At 41.8% G+C, this 18,328-nt stretch overlaps 1 protein-coding gene across 1 annotated transcript in view; it reads left to right on the forward strand.

The window, feature by feature from the left end:
- The first annotated feature begins 639 nt into the window (after window positions 1-639).
- LOC149188522 (endochitinase-like) overlaps window positions 640-18,328 on the forward strand; it is a 38,209-nt gene continuing 20,520 nt past the window's right edge. Inside the window, exons 1-2 of the mRNA XM_089409980.1 lie at window positions 640-705; window positions 973-1,118. Of these exons, the coding sequence (XP_089266106.1) occupies window positions 640-705; window positions 973-1,118 (212 nt within the window). The remainder of the gene's footprint in view (window positions 706-972; window positions 1,119-18,328) is intronic.

Raw genomic sequence — 18,328 nt, forward strand, 5'->3', positions numbered from 1 at the left:
GACCAGGGACTACCCATGTTTCTTTATGTAGAGGTATGCAACATTGTAGTCTTTCTATAGAAAAAGAGCCCACAGGGTGCTAGGAAGAGTTATACCAAAGGAGGCTTTTACATGCAAGAAGCCCAATGTATCTCACTTCCATATTTTCAACAACTTTATTTACTTCCAAGTGTCCTTTGATAACCGAAAGAAGTTGGATCCTACAATAGAGACAGGTATTTTCATGTGTTATAATGAGACATCTAAGGCTCATAGGGTGTATATTCCAACACTCAGGAAGACAATGATAAGGAGTGATGTGATATTTGAGGAGGAAATGGATCTTAAGAAGTTCTTCAAGCATGAGTAGGGTGTAGCACAAGAGGATGAGAAACAAGCTCCCAAGCATGAGGCTCAACCAGTGCCTCAGAATTAATCACAAACAGTTATTAGATAGGCTGAGCAACACACAGATGAGGAGAAATCACATGAACTGAAGGAGAGAGTAGAGTTAGATGAGCCCACTCAGCCAATGACTCCCAGTGTAGGGAGAGGATGACCCAGATGGGTAGATCTGTTGATTAGGGAAGCTTAGGAGAAACTTGGAGCCACCAACTCCACATTCAGACAGAGTAAACGACCACAAAGATATAAGGGTACATGGAATTGATCACTGAGTTGATAGAATTAGAGCCTTCTAGCTACAAGGAGGCAACCTCTCAGCAGGTATGACGAGATTCCATGGTGGAGGAATATTCCTATATCGTGTAGAATGATGTCTGGGAGATTGTTCCAAGACCGGTTGGAAAGTCAATGGTTGGTTCACGTTGGGTGTATAGGATTAAGCATGCAACTGATGGGAGTGTGGTGAAATGCAAGGCTAGATTTGTGGTTAAGGGTTTCTCTCATGTTAAAGGAATAGAATAGGATGAGATGTTCACACTAGTGGCCTGATATTTATCCATTAGGACCATTTTTGCAATTGTAATGTAGATGTGGTGGAAGGTCCACCAAATGGACGTGAAGACCGCCTTCCTCAATGGAGTTGTTGAGGAAGAGATATCTATTGAGAAACTTGAGGGGTTTGAGACTTTCAACATAGACACACATAGGCTGAAGAGAGCTCTTTATGGGCTCAAGTAGGCACTAAGGGAAAGGTATGCCTAGATAGACAACTACCTTCTTGGATTGGGCTTCACTAAAAGTGAATTTGACCCTAACATGTATTATATTGTGGTTGGGGTGAAACCTCTCATTCTTGTGTTATATGTTGATGCTTTGATACTGAGAGGGGATGCAAAGCTCATTAGTTTTTTCAAGGGAGATATTGCAGAGGAGTTTGAGATGAAGGATATGAGGCTTATTCATTATTTCCTTAGGCTAGAGGTATATCAGGGTGATGGGGAGATATTTTTGGGATAGGGCAGGTACACACGAGAGATCCTCAAGAGGTTCCACATGTAAGAGTGTAAACCCATGACCATGCCTCTAATCACAAATTGGAGGAAGGTGGACACTAGAAGAGCTGAGCAAATTGATGCCACACTTTACAAGTAGCTCATTGGGTCGTTGATGTATCTGGTGAACACACAACAAAACATTTGCTTTGCAGTTAACCAATTGAGCCAATTCATGGTTGAGTTGACCATAGTGCATTGGGTTGCTGCTAAGAATGTGTTGAGGGGAACATTAGATTATGGATTGTTGTAAATGCAAGTTGATGGTGTGACGCTTCAGGGCTTCACAGACGCAAATTGGGCAGGGGGTTCGATAGACAAGAAGAGCACTTTAGGTTGTACTTTTAGTGTTGGGTCAACAATTGTTTCCTGGTTCAATAGGAAGTATACATTAGTGGCATCGAGCTTAGCTAAGGCTAAGTACATGGCTTCTAGTATGTAATGTTCTAACTAGAGAAATGCAGTGAAATATCAAAACATAAATTAGCTACAACAAACAAATAAACATGCAATCTGAAAACTCCACAAAAGAACAAGTTTAGGACAATGTTGAGCAGAAATAATGAAGTTGAGCCATTTATTAAATATCCAATGAGAATCCGAATACAAATATAGTGGAATGTGTACACTTGGGCTTGCTTAATCAAGCATGCAAAACCCATGTGAGAATGAAGAAAACTCCACGCTGAAATGGCTCACTCGCTGCATGATTTGCCCAAAAATTTACTATCGCTGCTGTTGGAGGTAAAATGATATTTGAAGCCTCAAATCTGCTCCAATTTTTTTGAAAAACAAGGAAAATGATCTACAACCCGGGACCAACAAAACCTTGAAATATTTTGGGCTAATTCCAACCTCCCGGAATTACCCAAAAATCAAGTGAAATTATCCACGCAACCCAGCTCTACGTCCCACCAAAAAATATATAACTGCTCCACCAAAAATCCTCCATAAATATAACTAAGAAATCAATGAAAGAGAGTGCTGAAAAGATAGAGTGAAATTCTAGTTGTTTCTTGGCATAAGATTGCAACAACTGCCCCAACAAAAATGACCTACCTGTTGTAGAGATGAAATAGCTCACAAAATGTAAGAAACGGAATATCCAATCAGCTCCAATTTTTCTCTCCTAGGATGACACTCTAAGTTCACTAAAAGAGAGTTGAGATTCTCCGCCTGGAAATACTTGTGCTAAACAACACTAGCTGACTTATCTCAATAGCTTAAGCAAACCTTCAATTTAGAAATGAAATGACAAAACCAAAATGATCAAAATGAGGCCCCAATCTTCCTTTTATTTTTTGCTTTCACTTCCTCATACCACGGTTCGATTTTTCCCATACCATGGTTTAATCTTTTCCATGGTTTGTTTTCCATGCTTGGTAACTCCACAACTTAACTTTATTTTTTCTTCTTTTCCCTATGTCTCAACCATTACCTTTTCTCCAAAAAATATTAAATATCTCCACTACTTATATATATATATATATATATATATATATATATATATATAATAATAATAATAATAATAATAATAATAATCGCCAAAATTGAAAAATTGGTAATTTCCATGTCAAAATTTTAATTGGGGATATGACAATCCTCCCCTTCCAAATGTTGCTTGTCCTTAAGCAATTGTAACGCTGGATGCTGCAAATTTGCTCTCCTTCCCAAGTGGCATCTTCTTCAGGCAAATCCTTCCACTTGACAAGGAATTATTTAATGGTCCTGCTCCTAAACTTTCTTCCCTCTCCTGTAACATGGCCTCTGGTGCCAAAATCAAGTGCCCCTCATCATCTAATGGTGGTAACTCAGTGGAATTCATCACTCATTGTCCCAAGGCCCTTTTCAGGCAAGAGCCATGCAATTCATTATGCACCATGCTTCCTCGTGGAAGATGCAACTCATAAGCTACCTCTCCCACACATTAGATCACCCTGTATGGCACATAAAAATGAGGCTGAAGCTTTTCAAATCTATTTTGCTTCAGTGTGTGTTGTAGGGAAAAGTATCCGATTCGGATGACCCTATCCCACTCTAAGGGTGATAGTACCTCAGCAACAACTGTAAAGAAAACTACTTAAGGTTTACTTCTTTATGAAAGCAAGAGAGAATGAAAAAATGCACTAACCGTTGCCTTGCGCTTAATGTCGAATCCAAACTCTTCTCTTTGCTTGCTTGCTCCCAGCTCCTTGCTCTTTTTACTGGCCCAGCTACAATGAGATCCTGTAAAATAACAAAGAAGGAAACTACAAGAAGCATGCAATCATAACTGATTCAAGGATTAGCATAAATCAAATATACAATTATCACAACACATCATTGAAACAAATGTATATAGAAGAACCTCAATAGCTTTTATTAATAGAAGAAGTAAAGTTCTGAGAGTGTTACAACCATTGAAGGCCCCAATCCAGCAACACCTCCCAGCAGAAAGAATTTCTCCTCTTCACCTCCTTCAAGCAATCACCCAATAGTTCTATAGTGAAACCAACAGCATGTCATTATTTTGCACAAAATTCCAGCCTCCTGAGCTCATAGGAGAGAGCTCAATATATAGATGAATTGAGAAAGGATGAGTCAGCTTGCAACTGATGTGTAGCTGCCTTGTGTCCTCTCTCTCTTCAGTTGATCTTCAGTTCTTGAGTCCACTTGGAGAACCTTGCTTCCACTTGGAGAAACAGAGCCTCTGACTCATCACAAGGCGAAATCCCTGATCCAAGTGTCATTTTTGGAAGATTCCAGAGCAATGACTCAGTGTGCCACTTGTCCCATCTCGCTCAGCGCAGGTGGCCTTTGTTCCACTTGCTTTGCAACGCAGGTACACCATGGAGGAGTTGAGTTTCAGCGCAGAAGCCTAGTGGAGCACCTGCTTTGATTTCAGGATTGCTTGTTTTTGAGTGTTTTCAGGTGGAGAACTGATCTGAGAGCTGTTGGTTTGCTGACCTTGTTCCTCTAGGGGTAGGAACATCATGTTTAGGGACTTTGGATCCCTTGGATTATTGACAATTCATGCCTGATGCTGCAAGGCACAAAATTGTCTATAACAGATGCCCCCTAAAGTATGAGGTCGTTTATCGGGTGAAATGCTTTATTAGGAGGATCCGAAGTTCATTCAATTTGCTGAGAAGTGTCCTGTAATAAGATACAATACAATACATTATTTTTCATACTTTTTCATGATCTAGCTGAGGCGGGCATTCCCATGCTCAGCTTTATAAATTCATTTTGGTACATAGAACAGACGATCGTCTGATGGTAGACTGATAATTCTCTGCTGAAATTATCATCCTTTGAGAAGGATGATCATCTGCTGCAATGATGTACATATCAAATGTCTTTATATCCTGAATATATATCGCAGCCCGGATGGATGAAACTAGATCCGGGGTCTTCAATCTCTTCCGATCTTCACTCGATGTACAAGTCGATCCATGTGAGAATTTCTTGAAGTCGAACATGGAAAGACATCGCTTGATTACCGGTCAATGATGTAAACCGTTAACAAGCGCGAGAGGAATCACCGATAAGGATGATGACCCTCAAGGTACAGCAGTACAATTCACATGGTGGGAATAAAGGACTTGGTGTCGACCACCATGCAAAATCTTCTGGTCGAAGGTCATTGATGTATACCTATCGCCGGAAGTGAGAAACTTGCCATTGAGGCATGCAAGCTTCAAAGTACTGAAGGGGTTGTTCCTAGGTCAACTCCTTGGATAATGAGTTGATGTCGACAAGGAGCGATCCGTCAAAGGAGGGCCTTAATGAATCCCACATCAGTGACACGGAACGGAGCTAATGATTGTGATGAGGTGAAAACAAACTGTGATGTATGATTCAGGGTGGCGGTCATGAAATGGATGAAGGACAATGTATGGTAGTGGATGGGACACGGTTGACTCTTTGCAGAACAACTTCTCTTGAACATATAACGACACTGATGTGATGGATTGGTAGCATTACCCCAAATGTGGATGGTGTGGCGAGGACCATGGTGATGAGACCGGTGAATGAAACAACCCAACCCGATGTGATACGGAGGACAAAGTGTCATGTTCAAGAGCGACTTGCTACCATTAAAGCTGTGAGGTTCTCCCAATTTTTCCCCAGTCATTGCTGACCAGTACCTCTTTATTTTTGTCAAGCTTGAGGAGGATAACATATGCTTGTTCTATAACCTGCCCTTCGGGCAAGCCCATCACTATGTTTTAACGAGCCTAGCGATAGGGAAACTCGTTCTCGTCTAAAGACAAGTTTGTCGCTATTTAATGAATTTAACGAGTCTAACGACAAGGATAACTCGGTCCTTTTCATTTTTAGAGAGTCTGAAAAGGTACATAAAGTCAACTCCAAAATTCCTTTTTCGTCATCTAATCCCTTAAGTCTGAAAAAGTATAAAACAATACAGAAGGGATGAATTTTCGATTGCTTTAACGAGCCGAACAAAACAAGCGCTCGATCTTTTTGTGCAATAATCCCTCAGGTCCAAAAAGATTAAAATCTAGAGGAGGGATAGCTCTTCCGGTCGCTTTAACGAGCTGGAAGGCCAAAACTCGGCAAAATTTTCATATTTTACGAGTCCGTGAAAAGAGCTCAAAGAAGACTCGTCTTTTGAGGAACGAGTGATAAACAGGGATAGCAGCAGATTCCAGGTACAGGTTGGAATATTCCAATCACGGCAGTGTCACAAGGATGGCTAAGTGAAATCACTCTTCGCAGCTGTTCCTCAAAATGGGTAAACAAACATATGGAGATGAACGATTGGCCAAATGAACGGATGGAGGTGAGACTGCAAGAACACGACCAAGGGCTTTTAATATGGCAGTCAAAGGTTACATTTACCAAGGTTATTTACCGGTTCATTTTTTCTGGGTGAGCTTGAACTCTAGGGGAAGATTGCTCACAACTTATGTTTATTTTTTAACGAGCATGAACTATGTGCTAAAACTGCTCGGATCTTGCGTTTATTTTTTAACGAGCATGAACTGTGTGCTAAAACTGCTCGATTATACCAGTCTTAATACAAGGAACGCCTCAGGTGAGGTAGTCATATTTAAGGAGCTATACCTCACTAGTTACTCCAATTTGGCAAGTTTTAACTTTTGCCCCACGTCCTTTCTTTATGCAAGCTGGAAACGGCTAATCCTACGAGTTTAACGGGTTAGACCTACAGGTTTAAAGGGAGGACCTAAAAATTTAAAAAATAAATAGTCGTCCCATGCTTGCACTCCAAAAGGTTTGCATGCCCCCAGGTATAAAGTATAATTTCGAGGCGCTGCCTCTTACTTATTATCCGAAAAATAGTTCTGTTCGCTGCCGCAAACTAAACCCCTTTTTTCGGCGATGTCTATCACTAGGTTACTAAAGACGGTGACCACTTGTTGCAGCAATTTCATCTCTTTCTTTGGAGGCTGCCCCTACTTATCCTTCAAAACATATGTTTTAATGGGTGAGGCTTGCCTTCAAAGATGGTGGCTACTTGCCGCCACAAATGGATCTCCTTCCTCGGTATCCTAATTATCTAGACAAGGGGAGCGAGAAGCAGATTATCTCACTCACATAACTTTGACAAAAGAATCTTATTCTAGAACAACCCTCTCTTCCTTCTTTCGGACGGGGTACGGACTAGTCATATTCTTCTGCGGAAATCAACTTTATACCCAAGGTTTCCTCTGCCCAAGGCAGGCCAGGGTGCATGCCCCCTGGGTCCCAGTTATATCTTTCCGAATCACTCGCATTCATCAGGAAGTAGAACTGGGGGTGGAGGCATTTCTTGAGTGAATAAGCCATTTAGGGTTGGTATTTGACTATTTGCGATGCGAGATCCCGGAAATGAAAGTTGGTCCATGAGCTTGACCATCTTTCCTTCGTGTGGAAAACACATTACTCTAAAGAGTGAGGAGACTATAGCTCCCATGCAATAAATATAGTCCCGTCCAAGGAGTAGGTTATAATCCAAGGGTCCTTCGACGACCATGACATTCATATGAACTGTCTTCTTCCTCAATGTAATGGGAACATTGGGGAGAATCCCTAACGGGCGACTGGTTCCTTTATCAAAACCCGATAGATTTCTCATCTCAGGTAAAAGCGCCGGGGAACCCAATGCTTTCCAAGCAATAGAGGAAAGGATACTCACAGATGCCCCTTCATCAATGATGGTTCCAGCCATTACCATTCTATAGATTTGGACAATGATTCTGAATGGTATACTGGCTGGTAACCGGGGTCTGCCTAGTTGGTTCCAATCAAAGGATACAACCAGGTTGCTTGGTGGTGGGACCGCATACACGGCCGGATATGACCCTGACGATGTTCCTTCCTGCGATAAAGGAATGGGCGCATTGCCCTGATGCTCATCAGAGTCTGTGTTGATGAAAAGAATCTGGACGGTGTCATCCTTATTCTCTTCAGTGAGGGTGTCATTTGAAGATGAATCTTCAACAACGATGTCATTTGAGGATGAAACCTCTGAAGGAAGAACCGGGTCAACTGCCGTTTCAACCTTTAGACTTTCGTCTGGTCTGGATTCAGCAGGTTCATTCTCAATGACTGACACTTCAGCTGACCACTTGAGCGGGCCAGCTGGATTTTCAACTATCGAGGGATTAGGCACGAGTTTTTGGTATCCAGGAGGAAGTCGTAACGGTGATACCGGACGATCTTCCAAAACTCTCTTCGCCTCATCTAAGAATGGACATCGGTGGATGGCATGATCGCCTTCACACAACATACAGGGTGATCTTGGTCTCCCTTTTCGTCCTTCACTCTCGCTAGTTGACGGATTGCAATCAACATGACTACCAGAGGTTGATGCTACCGGATTGTGCAACCTGGGGGACCAGTCCCTTAGTATCCGGGGAATACAAGGACAATCACGATGGAAGTGGGTCCCTTTGCAAATGGCACATGGCGATTTAGGCCCGGTCGGTGCAGTGTGTGGATTTTTGTCAGATGTCTTTTGCTTGCCCCCAGTCGCCTTCGCCATAGGCCCCTTCTGCTTCTTTTCTTTCTTCTTCTTTTCCTTCTTCTCCATGGGAGGCTGACTTTTGCCGGCTCTACCTTGTGAAGATGAAGGATCAGAGGAAAAAATGTAAGAAGTGGAAGGCTGGTGGGCAGCTCTAGACTGGTCTGACTGTTGATTCGACTACTCAGGATTTGTGGCGATTTGAACTACATTAGTTGAAAAGAGCCATACAGGTAGGCCAATTGTCAATCCTGGAAGTGACAATGTGGCCATATGAGGCGCACCAACATCTCCCCAAGAGGAGAAGGGATTGGGACTTCCACCAAGGTGACTTCCTTGGTTGGTGGGCTCCATACTTTTCAACTAAAAGATCAACGTGGGAATAAGAGGTGATTATGTTCCGTTTAAAATAAATTTTATTAACGACGCTTTAGACACAACTTTGCTTTTTCATGTTTTAAGAGTCGAGAAAAAGCTAAAGATGACTCTAGTCCCCTTCGATGTTTTAACGAGCCCGAAGTGACAAATGCTCGGATGGACTTTTTCAGTTATAGAGTTTGAAAAAGGCCAAAAGAAACTGCTCTGGAGTTCTAGGCAGAGGGTGTGCCAAACTTTTCGCGAAACCATAGAATACGTTTTACGGTACGGGTGGTCGATCTTCGTGAATGCTGTGTTCACTGCATCGCGATCAGTAGGGCGGTCGACACGGCTTCCTATGGATAAAGGCTTTGTTCCTATAGGGGTCTCCCAATATATACGTGACGGTACGTGGGAGCACAAGTCCGTATTAGTGCCACCGACTCTCAGGAGGAATCACCCACCTTCTTAGAGATCGACAGTCACTATGTTTAACGACGCCGGAACACGTCTCTACCTAGACCTCTATGTGTTTGCGTTATGTTACAAAGCGTTGTTATGTAAATTGAATTTATTTTAACGTTGATCTTGCTTAGCAGTTTGCCTTTAAGGATCACCACGAGATGTATGTAACAAATTCCTGAATGCAGTCTAAGATGAGAAGCAAACTTTTCAATCTTTCAACTTTGAAAATCTTAACTACTGAGGAGAAGAAAGGCAAATCTTTTCACACAGATCATAGAGCACACACTAATGCAAAATTTCCTAAATCAGCATGTAAACAGTCAAATGCAAAATGCACAATGCATGTATTTTCTTTTCCCTTTCTTAATGTTGATGTATTACAAAAAGAAAGTTGTTATATAACTTTGATTTCGATTTAAAGCGAAAACAAACAAGCTTGTCCAAAATCAAAAGACACCTTAAGATTTACTTGTTTAATCACTGGAAATACATGAAATCAAACCATAATGACGAAAGTAAAAAGACTAATCAGCTATGGACAGCAAACAAGCTAACTCTTTAGACCAGCAAAATGCCTAACACAGGTTCAGATCTAGGAGGCCAAAGCAAGACTAGTTTACTTTCGTTATGGGAAATTGTAAATGAGGTAAGAAATACAAAAGAACAAGTACAATTTCGCTATATAACAGAGGCGGAATGATGGCAAGTAAGGTTGGTTTCAGAACAGGTACAAGACTGGTAACTGGCAGCCAAATCTATAGTGAAAACAGGCAAGAAAAAGGGAGGAAACCCCAACTGCACTAGGAAAAATTGGGTCAACGCAGGTGCTGCACAGCCAGTCTGGCTCTCAGCGCAGGTAGCCCCTTCGGGACCTGCGTTGCAAAGCAGGTAGCCTGTGTACTACCTGCTTTGGAAAACAAAAGTTGCGTTTTCTCAGTTTCCGGGTCACAATTTTCTCAAAAATGTACAGTTTTTGCTCAAATCAGAAGCAATCAGTCAAGCACACACAAAGGGATGATTAGGAGGATGAAAAGCTATCACTAAGAGCTTACAAGGATCCTTGTAGATCAGCTCTTCAAATCATGAACATGCTCAGAAATGAGCCAGAGTAGCTGCCCTCTACTTCGCTTTTGATATAGTCAAAAGCTTTTCGATTTGGTACTCTTTTGTTCAGGAAATGAATAGCAAAATACTACAAACAATCAAACAGATACGATCCCCAGTGGAGTCGCCAGTTTGTTGTAGGGAAAAGTATCTGATTCGGATGACCCTATCCCACTCTAAGGGTGATAGTACCTCAGCAACAACTGTAAAGAAAACTACTTAAGGTTTACTTCTTTATGAAAGCAAGAGAGAATGAAAAAATGCACTAACCGTTGCCTTGCGCTTAATGTCGAATCCAAACTCTTCTCTTTGCTTGCTTGCTCCTAGCTCCTTGCTCTTTTTACTGGCCCAGCTACAATGAGATCCTGTAAAATAACAAAGAAGGAAACTACAAGAAGCATGCAATCATAACTGATTCAAGGATTAGCATAAATCAAATATACAATTATCACAACACATCATTGAAACAAATGTATATAGAAGAACCTCAATAGCTTTTATTAATAGAAGAAGTAAAGTTCTGAGAGTGTTACAACCATTGAAGGCCCCAATCCAGCAACACCTCCCAGCAGAAAGAATTTCTCCTCTTCACCTCCTTCAAGCAATCACCCAATAGTTCTATAGTGAAACCAACAGCATGTCATTATTTTGCACAAAATTCCAGCCTCTTGAGCTCATAGGAGAGAGCTCAATATATAGATGAATTGAGAAAGGATGAGTCAGCTTGCAACTGATGTGTAGCTGCCTTGTGTCCTCTCTCTCTTCAGTTGATCTTCAGTTCTTGAGTCCACTTGGAGAACCTTGCTTCCACTTGGAGAAACAGAGCCTCTGACTCATCACAAGGCGAAATCCCTGATCCAAGTGTCATTTTTGGAAGATTCCAGAGCAATGACTCAGTGTGCCACTTGTCCCATCTCGCTCAGCGCAGGTGGCCTTTGTTCCACTTGCTTTGCAACGCAGGTACACCATGGAGGAGTTGAGTTTCAGCGCAGAAGCCTAGTGGAGCACCTGCTTTGATTTCAGGATTGCTTGTTTTTGAGTGTTTTCAGGTGGAGAACTGATCTGAGAGCTGTTGGTTTGCTGACCTTGTTCCTATAGGGGTAGGAACATCATGTTTAGGGACTTTGGATCCCTTGGATTATTGACAATTCATGCCTGATGCTGCAAGGCACAAAATTGTCTATAACAGTGTGGATTTCTTGTATGGTTTCAATCTTAGGAAAACCAAATCCCCCACCTCAAAATGTCACTCTACTCTGCTTCTATCTACATATAACTTCTGCTGGTTTTGTGCCATCTGCAAGTTATCCTTCAGTTCTCTAAGGATATCTTGGCTCTCCTGTATCCAATCTTTGGCCCTTGGAGCTATGCTATCTCCATAAACCATATCAACAAAAGTTAGTGCATCATAACCATATAAAGCACGAAAGGGTGTTATACCTATGGACATATGATATGTGGTGTTCTAGAAATACTCCCCAAGGTGCAACCACTTCACCCATGCTCTCTACTGTCCAATCACATAGTTGCACATATATCCCTCAAACCACTTATTTACTATCTCCGTATGTCCATCTGTCTGAGGGTGGTAGCTAGTGCTGGGAGTCAACTCCATGCCAAAAAGGTGAAATAACTCCTGCCAAAATCCTCCCATAAATCTTGCATCCCTATCACTGAAAATCGTCTTAGGCAACCCATGCAACCTAAACACCTCCCGAAAAAATAACTCGACCACCTATTATGCTGAATATCAAGTTGGAATGGTGAAAAGTGTGCAAACATTTTTAGTCTGTCAACAACCACATAGATGCAATCTCTCCCATGCACTACCAACAATAATGTAACAAAGTCCATCGATATACTCTCCCACTTCCTCTCAGGAATAGTAAGAGGTTGTAGTAACCCAGCTTGATGTGTTTTCTCTACCTTATTCCTTTGGCATGCATCAAACTCCCTGACATGCCTCAGAACATCGTTGTTAAGACCCCGCCAAGTGAAACACTCCCTAATGGCCCTGCAAGTCTTGTAGAATCCCTGATACACTGCCAAAGGTGATTCATGTGCTGTGTGTAGTATCTTCTCCCTCAACTGTGATCTTGAAACCATGTAAATCCTATCTTTGTAATAGATAACATCATCCATCAATTGGTCCCCATGAATACCATCCAAGATCTCACATGCCTACCGATCCTTGGACTACTCCACCAAATGTTGTGCCTTCCAATCCCATAATATCCATTAAAAAGAGTGTCGCGGGCCTCCATGATAATGCATCAACTACTATGTTCTGCTTTCCCTTGACATACTTAATCTCAAAATCACATGCTTGAATCTTACTGACCCATATTTGTTGTTTCTCCTGCAGGTTTTACTTCTCCAAGAAAAATCGAAGTCTGTTGTAATCAGTCTTAACCTTGAACCTGTTCCTCAATAAGTATTGCCGAAAATTAGCCAATGCATGCATGAATGCTAGCATCTCTTTATCATATATGGGATACAATCTCTCACATGGATGAAAATTTCAGCTCTCAAATGCTATGGGGTGACCTTCTCGTGACAAAACTGATCCAATGCCCTCCCCTTATGCATCACACTCCAAGGCAAATGGGCATGAAAAATATGGAAGGGCCAAAATAGGAAAACTACTCATCACCCTATTGAGGTGCTCAAAAGCCTCCTGTGCCACATCAGTCCACTCAAAAGCCCCTTTCTTTTTCAAATTTGTAGGGGGTGCTCCTAACTAGGAAAACCCCTTCACGAACCTCCTGCAATATGTACAGATGCCCATGAATCCCCTTAACTCTCTCACATTCTTGGGCATAGGCTAATCCAGGATGGCCCTAATCTTCTCCTGATGCATCCATACTCCATCCTCCCCAATCACATGCCCAAGATATAACATCTTTGTCAATTTGAATTCACACTTGGAAATTTTCGCATATGGCTATTGCTCCTCTAGTATGTGCAGGACCTACTCCAAGTGTTGGAGATGCTCCTCCCAAGTCTTGTTATATATTAAGATATCATCAAAGAATACGAATACACAACATCACATTTACTTTAGGAACACATGGTTAATGTAATATTGAAACTTGGATGGTGCATTGGTTATCCCAAAGGGAATCACCAAGAACTCAAAGTGTCCATAATGTTAGTGAAAAGCAGTCTTGGGGATGTCCCACTCCCCACTCAGATCTAGTGGTACCCTGAGTGCAAGTCTATCTTAGAGAAGTACTTGGATCCTCTAAGCTCATCCATCAACTCATTAATGCGCGAAATGGGGCACCTATTATTCAGCGTCTTCTTGTTGAGGGCCCTGTAGTTTATGCAAATGCGAAGGGTCCCATCCTTCTTCTTCACCAACACTAAATAATAAGTGAAAGGACCTTGAGCTAGGCCTAATATGCCCCAACCTCAACAACTATAGCCCTCTCAATCTCATCCTGATATTCCTTGGGATGTATGTAGGGAGAAGTGATGACTGCGTGAACCCCCTCCTTCAGCTCAATGGCGTGCTTGAACACTTTGTCAAGTGGCCCTCCCAGTGGAATATATCCAAATACCACCTGATGCCTCTCCAAGAGAGCTAATATGTCCGAATGTATTTGCTGCTTCATCCCCCTAGTCTCTGAGATCCTCAACTCTACAATCCACTCTATGTCACCGCACCTCAAATTAGCCTCCATCCTGTGTGCATACACTATTTGGGGTGGATATGAATGCATACCCCTCAACACTACTAGCTTTCCATCCCACCATATGAACTCCATACCCAATTTCCTCTAATGAGTGGTGACATGCCTAAGAGAATACAACCACTAAACTTGCATCACCACATTGGTGTTCGAAACATCCACCATGAAGAAATGGTCTGTCACTGTTATCGGGAAATCTAGTGTCTATGCAAAGCTGCTAGTCCCACTAAGGCTGGTAGCTACCTTAGAAACAAACAAACTAAAACTACTTCCGTTTTCCTTTATGAGAAATAGATAAGAGGGGAATAAAGGAGACCAACCTTTGTCTTGCGCTTGGTTCCCTGCTTGATTCCTCTCCCTTCTGATAGATCTTTGCCACTCGCTTCCTTGTCTACCCAACATCAAAGAGCACCTGTAGAATCAAAGCAGCATAACACTATCCAAGAACATAGATCTATTATCATAAACAATATAGGACCAGATATATATTGACCACACAAATGCATATAACATCAATCATACAAGAATGTGGAGGAAAACTTGAATAGCTTTATCGATAATCAAGAAAGAGCAAAGAGGATTACAACCAGTTGTTCTGACCCAACATCATCCTTTCAGCAAGAAAGCCCTTCTTCACCTCATGAAAAGCTTAGATCACCCAACACTATGATATTGCACGAAGAAACCAGCAGCACTTCCTTACAAGATACAAAATTCCAGCCTCTGGATCTCTGGGATGAGGGATCCATATATAGATGTTTGCAAGAGGGGTGAGTCAACTTTTGAGATTTGATTAGTGTCCTCTCTCTAATAGTTCATGATTCCACTTGGACATTGATGATCTCTTACTCATCCCTAGGCGAATGCAGAGAGGCAAGTGTCACAGGAGAAGTTTCTAGAAGATTCCATGATCCTCCACCTTGCAGATTGACCCTGCCATTTGTCCACTCTCGCCCATCGCACCCCATAGAAGGGCTTTTCAAGATGCATCACACCTCCTGTGTGTATTTAGGTGGGATGCAACGCACTTTGACCATGGAGCAGGTGAGATGGTCCAGTTTTGACTAGTTCTGAGCAATTTTTCATGGAGAACTTCTAGGAGAAGATGTAATCAGTTGACCTTGTTCTTTTAGAGGTTGGAACAACACTTTTAGGGACTTAAGAGCCCTTGGTTTATGGACATTTATGATTGGGGTTGCAGTGCCCAAAAATGTCTATAACAGTTGCCCCCTAAAGCATGAGGTCGTTAATCTGTTGATGTCGGGTGAAATGCTTTATCATGAGGATCTGAAGTTCTTTCAAGCTGGAAGGCAACCTGTAATAAGATACAATACAATACATTATCTTCACAATATTTTCATGATCTAGCTGAGGCGGGCATTCCCATGCTCAGATTTATAAATTCATTTTCATGTACATAAGATAGACAATCGTCTGAGTGTAGACTGATGATTTTGGTAGAGCCATCATCCCTTAGGTTGGATGATTATCTGTGAAGTAATGATGTACATTTGATGTCTTTATTTTCCTGAATATATATCGCAGCCCGGATGGATGAAACTAGATCCGGGGTCTTCAATCTCGTTCGATCTTCACTCAAAGTACAAGTCGATCCATGTGAGAGATGTTCTGGAGTCGAACATGGAAAGACATCGCCTGATTACCAGCCAATGATGTAAGCTGTTAACAGGCGCGAGAGGAATCACCGATAATGATGATGACCCTCAAGGTACTACAGTACAATTCACATGGTGTGAATGAGGGAATTTGCGTCGAACACCATGCAAAATCTTTTGGTCGAAGGCCATTGATGTAAACCTATCGCCGGAAGTGAGAAACTTGCCATTGAGGCATGCAAGCTTCAAAGTACTGAAAGGGTTGTTCCTAGATCGAATTCTTGGATAATGAGCTGATGTCGACAAGAAGCGATCCGTCATAGGAGGGCCTTAGTGAATCCCACATCAATGACACGGAACAGACCAAATGATTTTAATGGAGGTGAAAACGATCTGGTGATATAAGGTTCAGGGTGGCGGTCATGAAAGAATGGAGCATAAATGTATTGCAGTGGGTGAGACACAGGTGAATTCTTTGAGCGACTTCTCTTGAACATATCGGCGACACTGACATGATGGATCGTTAGAATTAACCCCAAGTATGGATGGTGTGACGGAACCATGGTGATGTGACCAGTGAATGGAACAACCCAACCCGACTCGGATGTGGAGTGAAAGTGTCATGTTCAAGAGCGACTTGCTATCGATAAAGTTTCTTCAAGTTTTCTTCCCAATTTTCCCCAGTCATTGCTGACCAGTACCTCTTTATTTTTGTCAAGCTTGAGGAGGATAACATATGCTTGTTCTATAATTTGCCCTTCGGGCAAACCCATCGCTATGTTTTAATGAGCCTAGTGATAGTGAAACTCGTTCTTGTCTGTATGGACAAGTTTGTTGCTATTCGGTTTTAACGAGTTTAACGACAAGGATAACTCGGTCCTTTTCAATTTTAGAGAGTCTGAAAGGGACGTAAAGAAGACTCCAATAATCCTTTTTCGTCATATAATCCCTTGAGTCCAAAAAAGTATAAAATAATACAAAAGGGATGAATTTTCGGTAATTTTAACGAGCCGAACAAAACAAGCGCTCGATCTTTTTGTCTAATAATCCCTCAGGTCCAAAAAGATTAAAATCTAAAAGAGGGATAGCACTTCCGGTCACTTTAACGAGCTGGAGAGGCCAATCGCTCAGCAATCTTTTCATATTTTATGAGTCAGTTGAAAAGAGCTTAAAGGAGACTCGTCTTTTGAAGAACGAGTGATAAATTCGGGTAGCAGCTAATTCCAGGTAAGGTTTGGAATTTTCCAATCATGGCAATGTCACAAGGAAGGCTAACAGGATCACTCTTCGCAGCTGTTCCTCGAAAAGGGTAAACAATCAAATGGAGGTGAATGATTGGCCATTACAGAGTGGAGGTGATGATGAGAACACGACCAAGGCTTCAAAGGCTGATGATAATGCATTCACAATGGTTATTTACCGCAAATTGGTTCATTTTTTAATGAGCTTAAACTTTGGGGGAACGTTTTCTCATTGCTTATGTTTATTCTTTAACGAGCTTGAATTCCGCGTTAAAACTGCTCAAGGCAGGTTTATTTTTTAACGAGCTTGAACCCTGCAGTAACACTGCTCATGATAAGTTTGCATGCCCCCAGCATAATAACGAAAATCGAGGTGCATGCCCCCCAAGCTTCATTGCATTCAACTCGGTGGTTGGAATGAAGGTTTACCTTTGAGATTTGGAAAGGGATTTGTTTCATTTTTTAATGAGGTTGACACAGTAAAAGAACTATCCTTATGACTCCTTGTTTCATTTTTTAACGAGGTCGACACAAGATAAGAACTGTCCTCGGAATCCACCGTATTTACAGTATTTGATAGAAAATAAAAAACTGAAGGATGATTAAGGTTGCTGGAATAATCTTCCTGGTAATCCAGAAGATGGGAACGATGGTGGTGATTTGCCCATGGTGCCTCTCCTATCATCCTTGACTGAATGATTCCTTTGTCTGTAGAATGTACATGTGACCAAGGATTTGAAGAGGTACCATATTCCTTAGACCTATCTATCCAAACACTCGATGAGCATTGATTTGGGTTTGCCCCCCAGGCCAAGAAAATTGATTGCTACAATATTTCTAAAATGGCGATGATCCATGCTGACAAAATGTTTAGGAATTTTCCGAATCCATTAGATATAGAAGATTTCATATTGTAGGTTTCCACTGTGGCCACTTCCGCCAATTTACTCGGAGGCGATAGGGCAAAAGTACCCATTAAGGTAGGGTCTTTTAGGAGGCCTACTCCAATATTTTGAAGCGAATGATTGCTTCCATGGATCATTGGAATGCTTCCCGTAACTTGTGAACTGTTGGGGAGAAATGTTTGTTGGTCGACGATTGTAATTCCTCCTTGGAAGGGAAATGCAATCTTCCTGAAGTAGGTCGACACAACTGCGGCCATGGCATATATCCAGGGCCTTCCCAGTAGGATGTTGTAATTGAGGTTTCCATCGATTACTTCAACATCAATTTCTACTGTTTTGTCCCCCAGTTCAACTTGCAAGTTACTTAAAATCCCGTATGGAGTGTATGATCGTCCATCAAATTATTTTAACATCGTTGACGATCGCGACAAGGATGGTGAGCCTAAATTTTTCCAGCAACTCATCGACATAATACATGTAGATGCCCCCTCATGAATAATTGTTCGATGAACAGTTTTGTTGAGGGCTTTCACTTGAAT

This window comes from Pinus tabuliformis, chromosome 3_1, assembly GCF_031772625.1.
Source record: "Pinus tabuliformis cultivar Carrire ecotype Pingquan chromosome 3_1, CPIR1, whole genome shotgun sequence".
Classification (NCBI taxonomy): domain Eukaryota; kingdom Viridiplantae; phylum Streptophyta; class Pinopsida; order Pinales; family Pinaceae; genus Pinus; species Pinus tabuliformis.